The sequence below is a fragment of the Cibotium barometz genome, chromosome 58 (assembly GCF_041138505.1).
Source record: "Cibotium barometz isolate CiBa-2024 chromosome 58, ASM4113850v1, whole genome shotgun sequence".
Lineage (NCBI taxonomy): Eukaryota > Viridiplantae > Streptophyta > Polypodiopsida > Cyatheales > Cibotiaceae > Cibotium > Cibotium barometz.
Window position 1 is genome coordinate 14,777,816 of NC_141103.1, and position 12,571 is coordinate 14,790,386.

Sequence of the window (12,571 nt, forward strand, 5' to 3'; positions counted from 1 at the left end):
TTTGATTTAGTGGTGATTGTTGCTCACTATTTGATTCAATGGTGATTGTTGATCACCATTGAGTGGTGATTGGTGGCATAATTGGTTGGTGTCTCCATTTCAGTGCATGTGTCGCACTAGCTGGTTGTTGTAGTGCTAAAAGGTAAATAGTTTGCTAAACTTCTTCAAAACCTCCACCTACTCATTCATTAGGATCACAAGAAGTTAAAGGCTAATTTTTGGTTTGCATTGAGGATTATCAAAGCACCAACACTAGAATCCTTGAATGAGATTTTCCCTTGAGTCAAAACTAATGCCATCCTCCATTCTGTTGATGGCTTCTCTCATAAAAAACTTCCCTATGTTATGGGCCCTTAAGATATTGATGGCCCATCTGTAAATTTAGAGCTCTATTATGGAATAATCCCTTGAGGTTGTTGGATAGGTGATGTATCCCACACTGCAAACCTTGATGTGCTTACTGTAGATGCACTACTTTTGGCTTCTTCCAAAAGTAGGACGTTTGAATGCTCTCTTTGTGAAGATTAATGCACTAATTATGGAGTTAGAAGGAGAGGAAGGGACAACTAAAGTGGATGTTCTTGTAGTAACTAGAAGACCACGATGTCCACCATACAAATTATCACTCTCTTGGCTCATTTTGATAGAGTCCTCATTGGAGGACATCTCAAATACTCTGCTAAGTATCATTAGATTGATGAGACCTAAGGCTTGGTGATTAAAAGGAAGAGTTAAGGTAGTTGGATGCACTATAGTTTGGTAGGCCTAATTTGCTAGATTGAAGGTGTATTTAAGTTTTGATGCACTGTTGATGCACTAGTTTGGCTTCTTCCAAAAGTAGGATGTTTGAATGCTCTTTTTGTGAAGCTCAATGCACTAATTATGGAGTTAGAAGGAGAGGAAGGGAAAACTAGAGTGGATGTTCTTTGAGATAACTAGAAGACCACAAGGTCCACCATACAAACTATCGTTCTCTTGGTAGAGTCCTCATTAGAGGACATCTCAAATACTTTGCTAAGTATCCTTAGATTGATGAGACCTAAGGCTTGATTGACAGAAAGAGTTAAGGTCATTGGATGTAGTATAGTTTTGTAGGGCTACTTTGCTAGATCGAAGGTGTATTTAAGGTTTGATGCGCTCTATAGATGCACTAATTTAGGCTTCCACTAATTATGAATTTAGGAAGAGAGGAAGGGACAACTAGAGACCACTAGGTCCACCATACACCCTCTTGGTTCATTTTGTTGGGTCCTCATTGGAGGACATCTCAAAATGAAGTTTGAATGCTCTCTTTAGTGAAGCTTAATGCACTAATTATGGAGTTAGAGAGGAAGGGACGACTAGAGTGGATATTCTTGTAGTAACTAGAAGACCACTTAGTCCACCATAAAAATTATAACTCTCTTGGCTCATTTTAATAGAGTCCAAAGGACACCTCAAATCCTATCATAAGATTGATGAGACCTAAGACTTGGTTGATAGGAAGAGTTAAGATTGTTGGTTTGGTTAATAGGAAGAGTTAAGGTTGTTGGATGCACTATAGTTTGGTCGGGCTACTTTGCTAGATCGAAGGTGTATTTAAGTTCACTTCCCAAGAAAACCATTTTTTGGAGTATTTTTTATGCTTACACTCAAGAAAAAGCACTATGCAGCTTCGATTTTAATCTCAAGAAAAATTTATTTCACGACATGAAAGATGGTCAATTCACAATCTGAAATATGGATTTGGTTATACACATGAAATTAGAAAAATCATGGCCTAAAATATATAGATTGTTTCCTCATGTACATGAACTACTATTTTGGATCATGTTGAAGGCAATTATTGGTATGTTTACACTTCTAAAAAATCACTCTATGACTTCGATTTTAATCTCAAGAGAATTTTATTTCATGAGAAAAACCATTAGTTCCAAGTGTGAAATATGTATTTTGTCGTACGGAGTAGCTAAAACTTCAACATAACATCATATGCTTTGTAACTTTTTTGTATATGGCTTTTGCTGGTGTTAGTGGTAGAGTATATTATGAAAGATGATTAATTCTAAGTGTGAAAGATGTATTTGTCATATTAAGTAGCTAGTCATTACAACATCATTTATGTAGTCATCATCAAACACCCTATAGTTTTGTACTCTTTTGTATATGTCTGTTGTTGCTGGTGTTAGTGGTAGAGTATATTGTTCTTTTGTCCAAGCCAAGAATTCAAGTTGATATGTAAGGCAAGCTTAACGAAAACCCCAACCCTTTTTGGTTTTCATGCATATTTTTCAAAATTGCGACCAAAGACATTTCTATTTTCTATAAAATGATTATGCACTCTCCTTTTTCTTTTGTACAAACACAAATATTATCTCCTTTTATGACTCTCAATCCGTGCAATCTACTAGGACAAATGGACGGTTAGGCAGCCCCATAGAGTGAGTACACCCCATGCTAGTGGCATGCTAGCACCACACACTCATGGAGTCCTCCGAGATAGACATGCCCTTTAGAGAGCCAAACACCCCGCCTCCATAGACTCAAACCCTCTACTCTCATGACCTCTGGATTCACAACGTTCTTCAACACCACTAAGCAACTCCCCCATGCATGGTGGACATTACTTATATGTACACAATCATAGAAGAGGAAGACACACGAGGTTTTCATTTCGGCTCTGCTGTCATGGGTCCGTGTAATTTATTTTTCTTTTGGCACATCAGGTTTTTATTTCAACTCCATTGTACACAGGGCCTACAGAGTTCACTGGCCTAAAATTTCTTTTGGCAGCTTTGTTCTGTTTAACATCCAATTTACTCATGGATCATTTGTAACATCTTTTGGTCTCATAGACCCTGGGGCCATTGTACACGTTAATTTTCTCTCTCTCTCTCTCTCTTGGGATAGTTTCCTACGACGTTAAAAAGTTCTCTCTTCTCTCTCTCTCTCTCTCTCTCTCTCTCTCACACTCACACACACTCTCTCACACACACACACACACACACAAGCACACATGCATAGGTGCACACGAATAGACACTCACGAGTCGCGCTCACAATACACACGTGCAACACCCATGAGTACCTTATGAAGAGATAGTGGGCCATATGGATCATATGTGTGATCCGTTGGCTTGTGGCTATGATCGTATAAAAGAATCTCTGTTTCCTTAAAAATTAAATAAATTATCCATTTCAAAGGACGCTGACTTAAAAAGAGAGAGTTCTTCTTCTCTTGTTATTCGAGAGAGAGCAACAGGTAGCCATGGCAAAGGTGGCTGCTGCTACCGGAGCTCCCCCGCATCCGAAGTTGGGGTTTCTTCAATCTTCCAGACATCTGCACTCACCTCAGCGTTTCGAGCTATGCAGCAGCAGAAGCCCCCGACCTCTCCTGTCTTGCAGGGCTGCCCTCGCTCCTGCTTCTCCCCTCTGGAGAAGGCGACCGTCCGAATGGAGCTTCCCCACCCCTCTGAATGCCTTGTAAGTTTCACCATAATCTCATTTTTTCTTGCTACCATAGCGTTTGTCATATATTTACTTTGATTGTACAGAAACTGTAGCATGATTTCCTCCTTCTGCCATAGTATCTGTCTTACTGTCATTCAAAATGTGTTATCCAATTCAAACAGCTCCTTATAGAAAATTTCCATAGCAGTCCGCTGTTGCCCCAGTGGGCAGCTTGCTTCTTTCTGCCCTACCCAATCCAGGTCGCGAGTTTAACACCTTGAAAAAATTAAAATTCATAAGCAGCATAGCACTTGCCATATGCTTATATCACTGTTAGATTAGGTTAACTTGTACATGGAAGCCATTACTACTTGTGGCGCAAAGATGCCACTATACCAATGGAGCGAGGCCGAACCACTGCCCCCTTCTGTCTTCTGTTGCCGGGACTGAGGCCGTCTGCAGGAGTGAAATCCGTTGAGCCATGACTCTATGTACTGCGGGAACTGAATGGCAAATACCTGAGTCACCCTTGACCTGCCTCTGGAAACCTTTCACCTACCATCTCCGTCGTACCTGAAGCTCTGAACCTCCTGAGGCGATGTTGGAGCAAACTTCCGTCTTCTGTGGAAGAGAAACTCCCTGCTGCTGCCAGTTGAAGTCCAAACTTATGTCCTCCTTTGATGATGGATGTCCTTCTTTCCTGAGAGTTCATGGGTAACATGTATGCAAGACTGACTGCTAAGATGACTGCTAAGATGATTGTTATGCAAGCCATGTGCAACCCTAGATGCTGTGCAAGAATGCAGATGGATGGGTTACTGATGCAGACCTGAGGGGAAAATCCCTAAGGGTGGCTTGCAAAATTTTGAGAACTGGGTTTAACTGTGCGGAAGCGATAAAAATGATGACTGACTGAATGACTGATGAACTGAACATGCTCTAAGGCTAGTTACCCTGTAACGCTCTGATACCAATGTGACATGTGAGAACTTATGACCGTCGTAAACACAACCTTAGTCTGACTAAACTGCACTTAATGATGTTTAAGAGAGAGACAAATCTGTGTCAATGCAATGCAGCTATATTAGATGAATGAATGCGGTTACAAAGAGATCCAAATGGATCTGTACTGCTGAATATGCTGCCTATATGCTGAATATGCGGGATGAACTGAAGGAACTGCTGTCCACTATCTTTCCCTTGTTTCCAGGGAAGGAAACGCTGAAGGGAGGCTTTGGAACAGATGCTGAATGCTGACCTGATGATGAAACGCAGATGCGTTTGCAGGTCTGAGGGCTGATGATGATGCGTTTGCTGAAAATGAGGCTGAGGATGATGCGTTTGCTGATTATGCTACTCCCAATGCTTCCTGGAGGAGATGCGTTGGAGAACACACTGCTGAATGCTGCTATGATCAACTTGAATGACTGAATGGAGAGGCGCCTGTATATATATGCATGAATGCTGCTGGTCGGCCAGCATAAAGGCTGTCGGCCAGATGCAATGTCCATAACTTGCTGTCGGCTGCCCCATAAATGCGTGAAAAATGCCTATAAAATTGCATAAATGCTAGAATAATGCCTGATGATGCTAATGATGCCATGTCACTGTACACCTGACTGGTGTGCACGTGACACATGGGTAGGCGCCAAGGAGAAAGGGCCGAAGGGCCTTTTTGCATTATCTCCAGCCCACCTTGTCGTGTACGGCCTGTTTTCAGCAGTATAACCAGCTCCCTGCAGGCGCCTGATGCTCTTACCTCTCTGCCACACTGCTGGCCGGCTGTTCCCTACACCCCAGAAGTGTTCAAACCTGCTGGTCGATCTGTTTTTCAGTGATATCTTTTGCTTGAGAGCCTGTGCCTAGTGGTTTTCTTCATAGACTCTTCCCCGGGAGGTGTCAGGTGCCTGGAAATGTACTAGTGTCACGTGCATGCACATGGGCATGCTAACCCCAAGGCTAATTCCTGATTTGCAGCAGATAAACAATAGACTGAGGGCATGAGCAGGGCACATGAAGATACCAAAAGGCATCCTATAGGTGCAGGAATAGGTCGGAAGGGTATGGGAAGTGCTACTGGGCTGATAAGCAGAAAAAGACATTTATTTGTCTTTTTCTACTGGCCGATAGAAGGTCGGCCAGGTTGGGGACTCTCACGGGGCCTACATAAGGCTTGTGCATGTTTCTCTTGGTATCTAGTCTTTATTGGGATAAGTCATAGAATAGGTTTTGTAGCTACCTTTTGGGCATGCCTAGGGCTGCCAAGACATGTACCTTTTTGTACTTTATAAATATACTGAAAATACAGCTCTCTCTCTCTCTCTCTTCTCTCCATCTCTTCTTTGCGTTTTGCATCAGGATGTTCCTATGAAAGGTGTTGAGGGCTGAAAGAAGACATAGAGCTTCTGCGCATGTAACATTGGCATCGGAGCTTAAGGCTGATTCTGAGATATTGTTGCTGCCCATGTCCCACCTACCCTTACTGCATTGCGCATGGATGAAACCATCGCCCATGTCTTGATCTTTTGGTGGTGTGGTGACCAGGCAACATTGTATCAGTATTAGGTTCAGCGATGCCAAGCACTGGTGTCCTAGATGAAGGTGCATAGTCCAAGGAGAGTAACACATGACATGGAAGAAGTTCCCAGGAGGTTGGTTGGTGGTTTTCCACAAGACCCAAGGGGAATGGCAGCCGTGTGAGTCGGATGCCACTCGGGCACACCAGGAAAGGCTTTCAAGAAAATGGTTCCAAAGGATGATGATCATCCAAGGGGTGGAGTGAGGATGCTAGACTCAATAGAAGACCAAAGAAAGTGTTTAGGGACAAGGCACGAAGGGCTAGGGGACAAGTGGAATAGATGCACAGATCTACATGAGACTTTGGAGTGGAATCAGAAACCTAAGGCAAGGTTTTCAGTGAGAAGGCTGCCAGGAAGGGAAGGATGACAAGTTTGGGAGTCCATGTGGAGACAAAGGGATGATGACAGTCATCCAGGGTCCTAGTTTAGTAGAAGGGGATGTCATGTGTATGCACATGGACATGCTAATCCTTGATTTGCAGCAGATAAATAGTAGACTGAGGGCATGAGCAGGGCACAGGAGGATTCCAAAAGGTGTCCTATGGGTGCAAAAACAGGTCGGAAGGGTACGCAAAGTGCTATTGGGCTGGTTGGCAGCAAAAGATAATATTTATTTGTCTTTTTCTGTTGGCCAACAGTAGGTCAGCCAGGTTGGGGACTCTCACGGGGCCTATATAATAAGGCTTGTGCATGTTTTACTCTTGGTATCTAGTCCCCTATTGGGATAGGTCATAGAATAGGTTTTGTAGCTACCTTTGGGGCAAACCTAGAGCATATAGTGTCATTAGAGAGAGATACACCACCATCTTCAGTGGACATTCCTCACTCCGCCAGATCATGCAGTCCGCAGACCAGCGCAGATTTGGCCAGTTCTTGTTAGAGACACAGCGCCATAGAGAGACACTGATACGGACTCATACCACAGGGAGAGGCTCCAGCTCCAGCTCACTGATTTCTTCCAGAGATCTATCCCAGTGCCTACCCTGACTCAGGAGGGGGGTTACACTTAGCGTGTTGTGGACCTCCGAGCTAGACGGAGAACGAGAGCACCAGGCTACCAGACTCCTAGACTACATCAGAGGGAGATCACAGAGATACGGGCTCGACATCAGCACCATATCCAGGAGCGGCTAGCTTACTTACACTCACACCCGGAGATCATGCTTTGAGGTATTTTTGCCTCGCCATCGCCTATGTATCACATATTACACCCCCATTATGGTATTGGTTGGAGCTAGACAGATATGCATTGCATTCTTGTATACCCTACGCATATAGGTTGCATACTGAGCCTCTAGCAGTAGTGCTCCATCCATCACACCCCCCCACTAGCTCAGTACTTTCATACTTTATTTCATGTTCATTTTGTCCTTTTTTTTCTAGACATCCAGAAGACATTGACAGTTGTACATTGATTTGTCTCATAGGTCGAGTTCGGCCTCTAGTAGACGTTAATACAGCTCTCTCTCTCTCTCTCTCTCTCTCCCCTTTGTGTTTTCCATCAAGATGTTCCCATGAAAGGTGCTTAGGGCTGAAAGAAGACATAGTGCTTCGGTGCATGTAACAACTTGATTGCTAAAATTTCATCTTTTCAATCGAATTTGTTGCTGATTGAAGACTAAGGGCTTGGCGCTTGAGATTATCTAGTGCCTGGCTTGGCTAGGGCAGGCTTGAGGGTTACACCCCTAGGCTAGCTTCGCTAGAGATAGAGTGGGTGTCCGTACAGCTAGATTGCCAAGTACGTGGTGTGAAGATCGAAACACCCCTTGTCTTGGACTTGGGTGGTGGTCTCCCCTTGCGTAGTGGCTTGGTAGAGGACTCTTTCCTCTTGCTTAGTGGCTTGGGGCTAGGATTATCTTTTTTATTGGGTTTTCGTATTGTTCTTGGAAATCTAGTGCTTGGCACCCTCACGCTTGTATTGCCAACTTCTCTACCGGAACTATTCTTTGGGGGGGTGGCAGCTGTTCCGGCCATAATGTGGTGTGTGTGAAAACATGCCTAAACCTGCTATTTTATCCAGCCCAAAAGGGTATTTTTTGGCATTTTACTTGTCTTTCCTGCTGGCCGACAGCTTGTTGCCTGACCGACCAGCAGTCCTGCATATATAAGAAACTCAACATTATTCACAACCATATAGAATAATATTGCTCGGAGTCTTGTTGCAGCCAGTGCTTCTTCATCTATAGGCAGCGCATCTTTACCTTCTTCTGCTGCTGGTGTTTTCGCATCTACCGGCTGAGCATCCTCTTCAATCTGCGTTTTTACCTACAACTACTCTTCTGCAGCAGCCTTCGTCTACTGCACTTCAACGTTTCTCAGGAGTTGTTCTGCAGTAGCTCCCGCCTAAAGTATATCATCATTTTTATCTACAGCACATGGGTTAGCAGCCCTCTCTGCTGCTTTTCAGCAGTTTTACTTGAGCATCTACCACCTCGGGATCGTGGCCCTCTCCGCCCTCATTCATCATCACCGGGACAGCAGCCCTCTCTACTCCTTTACCTCGACATCGGGACGACAACCCTCTCTGCTCATTTCTTCGGGACAGCAGCCTACCATCTGCCTTGGATTGTGGCCTTCTCCACCCTCTGCATTATCACGGGACAGCAGCCCTCTCTGCTCCTTCAGAGTCTCACACTGAGCTCTTGTACTGGATTTCATCATATATACACTCACTATTTCACGCTGTGTTGATTTGTTCTGATCTCTCATATGTTTGGTCCTTTCGTCCTTTTGCCCTCACATGGTATTATAGCTATCGTGAGCAAAGGGATTGAAGACCTTGAGAGCACATAGTATGGATCGTCTACCCATGATTCCGGAGGATTAGCCTTTCTTACCAGATGTTGATTCTCCTTATTCAGATATAGATCACACGGAGGATGGGACTTCTTATTCACTGGAGATCCCCATTCGAGGTCTTTCATTGGGAGATGACCAGCCCATTTACACCTACTCACCATCTACACCCTCGGCATCTTGTCTTACTTCTCCGAGCTTATCAGACTTCACTTCTAAAGGAGGATACATACCTACAGCCAGTGTGCCAGACCTAGACCCAGGTATCTAGCCTCATTTGGAGAACCCTGTTGCTCAGTCTAGCCGACGGCCTGGACTTCGGTATGGGACTTTTTCTCAAGAAGGACATGTGCCTCCTCGGTCGTTTGGAGATCCATTGTCATCAACTCTGTCGGTGACTACGTCAAGTTCGTATGTGCCTTTGAGTACTTATGTTCTGCCTGGATGTCTTCTTCTGTAGCACAGGTTCAACATATGCTACCATCAACTACTCTCGATTCCTGGAATTATGTGAACCCAAATAGAGGAGGATCTAGGAGCAGAATTCACTCCCAAATTACTGGTGTTCAAGAAGGTAACATTGTTTTCTCTTTTGGTTCACCTTCTGTTCTTGCTCCTAATGTGTTTTGGAATACTGCACAACCTCAAGCACAAAATCCTCCCACTCAACCCATGTCTCTTCCTGCTAGTGTTGGCGTGCAACCATTATCGGCTGCAGTCCCATTGGGTCCTGCGTATGGGTTTTACCCAACAGAGGTATCTATCAGCACACTGTCTTCTGGCACTGTGGTGCCACCCAGCATTCTAGGGTATCAGGTTGTTTACCAACCCATCTTTGGCACTACTCCTTTTCCTACTTATGTGCCCACTCAAGGATTTGTGCCTCAGCCAGGCATTCCACCTGTGCTAAGTGCCCAACCTTATATTTCATCTTATGGAGTACCCTCGCCAGGTCCTACACTTGTGCTTGGTATTAGTGGATTTTCTGGAGTTTCTCCTCACTCTTTATCCGGATATGGGTCTAATTACACCACTTGGGCTAATCTTATGGAACAAGTTTTCACTTCCCAAGGTTCTTGGAGCCTGGTGAAGGTACTTGAACCAAAACCACACCCCTCACTAGCACCTCCTGAAGTTATCCGCCATTGGGAGGCTAGGAATGCCACTGCCATTATGGAGCTCATGCAAGGTCTTCTACCGAAGTTTCATTCACAACTCTAGCAGTTCCCCTATGTCTTTGTTGACAGATGGGCACACCTTGTAGAGAGAGATGCAGCATGTGATAGCACGCGTCGCATTGATCTCGAACATGAAATCCAACTTTTCTCTATAAAAGAGAGTGATGACCTGATCGTTAAGGTTGCTGAATACCGACGCCTTAATGCGGAGTAGGCCACGATTGGCTCCGCCAAGTCTTAGGAAGACCAGGTTTTCACTTTACTAAACAAGTTGCCTCCTAGTTTCTTTACTTTTGTCACACAGATCATTAGTCTAGAGCCTATGCCTAACCTATATGAGTGTGAGTGCCAACTCTTGCGCTTCGCTCGGTTGCATGCCGAGTTTCATCCCACTAAGTCTTCCTCCTCTACTCAAGAGGGGGCGATTGTGTCCAATACTCAAAAAGGGCAGCAAGGGAAGGGGAACAGCAACTCCGGTAATCACGGCAAACCTCAAGGCAACAATATTGTGTCCAATACCACCTCTACTCAAAAAGGGTAGCAAGGGAAGGGGAACAACAACTCCGGTAATCACGGCAAACCTCAAGGCAACAATACTGATCCCAAAAACCCTACCTCAACACCCCACTCCCTACTGGTAGAACTTAGAAGATTCCCAAAAAGAACAGATTTTGCACTCATTGCCAAATGCTTGGACATGTTGATGATGAGTGTGGCATTAAAGCCAAGAAAAATAGAGGTAACAACCCCACTAACTTGAATCGCCAAAACAACCAAGGTGGCAACAATGCCCCTAATTGGCGGTCAAGAGGAGGTAATAATCCAGCATCTACTCTACAGGGTTCCCCCCCAAGGAACCCACAACAAGGCAATGGTATGAATTGGCCTAGATCATCTCCGTGGCGACCCACTGGTCAAGTAGCTCAAGGCCCCCCACCCAATCAATTTCTTTTGCCACCCCGAAAGAGATGTCTGAATGGTCATCTCTTACACCACATCCCGACCCCTTGGTTAATGTCGCTCAAGTCACATTTGAGGTTGATTTTGGTCACTTTTCCAGAAGGAAGAAGAAACGATGACCTAGACGAGGCAGTCCACATGTGGAAGCGTTTGCCCTTATTCAGATTTGTCAGTTACCTTATGATCTTTTTGTGCCTATCATCGAAGCTCACCCAAAACTTCCGTGTGGCCATCCGGCCAATTGGGTAGTTGACAGTGGAGCTACACACCATATGGCACGCAATGCTGACATTTTCATCTCTCAGCGACGTGCTAAGTGTGAAGTTCGATGTGGCAACAACACATTGATGCCCATCAAATTTGTTGGCACCGTTTTATTTGACACCAACACAAGCCCCAATCAGGCAACATCGGACAATGTCTATCTTGTTCCTAACTTGGGCCTCAATTTACTTTTTGTATCCGTGCTGACCCAACTCGATCATGGAGTTTACTTCAACAAGCGAGTTGTAGAGGTGATTGATGAGACTATCGGTCTTGTTGTTGCTGGAGGTCAAGCACAAAAGGATGGCTTATACCGGATGTCTACTTTTTTATCTTAGCCATCTTCCGAGGGTTCTGAGTTTCATCGGGTTCTTGCCTATGTGACTAGAGCTCCTTCAGACACTGAATGACTATGGCACTTTCACTATGGTCACCTGCCCTATGACACACTCTATGAGTGTATTTCTTGAAGCATAAATCAGATGCCTTCCAATACTTTTCCACGTGGGTTCAGTTAGTCACTAATCAAATGGGCGTCTCGATTGGGATTGCTCGCCAAGAACAGGGCATTAAATGCCAACTCACCTCCACCAACTCCCCTCACAAAATGGAGTGGTCGAGCACAAGAACCGAACTGTGATGGATATGGCACACTCCATGCTCTTTGTTTTCGACAATAGTTGCATCTCTTCTTCTTCTCAATTTTCTCCTCTTTAGACTTAGGAGGATCTGAATGGGCTTGTTCTTTGCCCTTAGGTTTAGCACTAGAACCAGCCCTAGATTTTCCTTTGCCATGATAGGAGGTAGCAAAAGCTTGATTTGTAACAATCATGTTGTTCCGGTTGGAATGAGATTGCTCTTTCTGTAACAAGAGAGCTACCAAATCATCAAATGTAGACAAATCTGTATTTCTCTTCGTCGAGAGGTGAAGAGTCGTAGCAAATCCTTGATAGGATTCAGGCAAACCATTGAGAACTGTAGAGACAAGTGAACTGTTAGGTACAACCTCATGAATATTGATTTAAGTGCTCTCACAAATCCTTAACACAGGTGAGAAATATCCATAGAATCACCCTTAGTCATATGCTCCAAGTCAAGCTTTTTTTTGGAGATACGTTACACGAGCTCATTGCGGATCTGATATAAAGAGGTAAGTATATCCCATGCACTTTTAGAATAAGTACATGAACATATATGAGGTATGACTTGCCGTTTACACAAGAGAGCAATCAAGATATGAGAATGCCCATCTTTAGCATCCCATCTGAGCTGTTCTTGTGTAGAAGGAATAGGTGCAGGCGGCGCACTTCCACTGGAACCAGAATTACTCGTTCCAACAGTGGATCCCCCTGACGTGCTAGTTGCA

At 44.4% G+C, this 12,571-nt stretch overlaps 1 protein-coding gene across 2 annotated transcripts in view; it reads left to right on the forward strand.

The window, feature by feature from the left end:
- Positions 1-3,173: 3,173 nt before the first annotated feature.
- SCY1 (SECY homolog 1) overlaps positions 3,174-12,571 on the forward strand; it is a 78,651-nt gene continuing 69,253 nt past the window's right edge. Inside the window, exon 1 of one of the 2 annotated variants that reach the window (XM_086792329.1) lies at positions 3,174-3,461. In XM_086792329.1, the coding sequence (XP_086648455.1) occupies positions 3,247-3,461 (215 nt within the window). In that variant the 5' untranslated portion in view covers positions 3,174-3,246. The remainder of the gene's footprint in view (positions 3,462-12,571) is intronic. The other variant, XM_086792328.1, reaches the window with a different exon arrangement.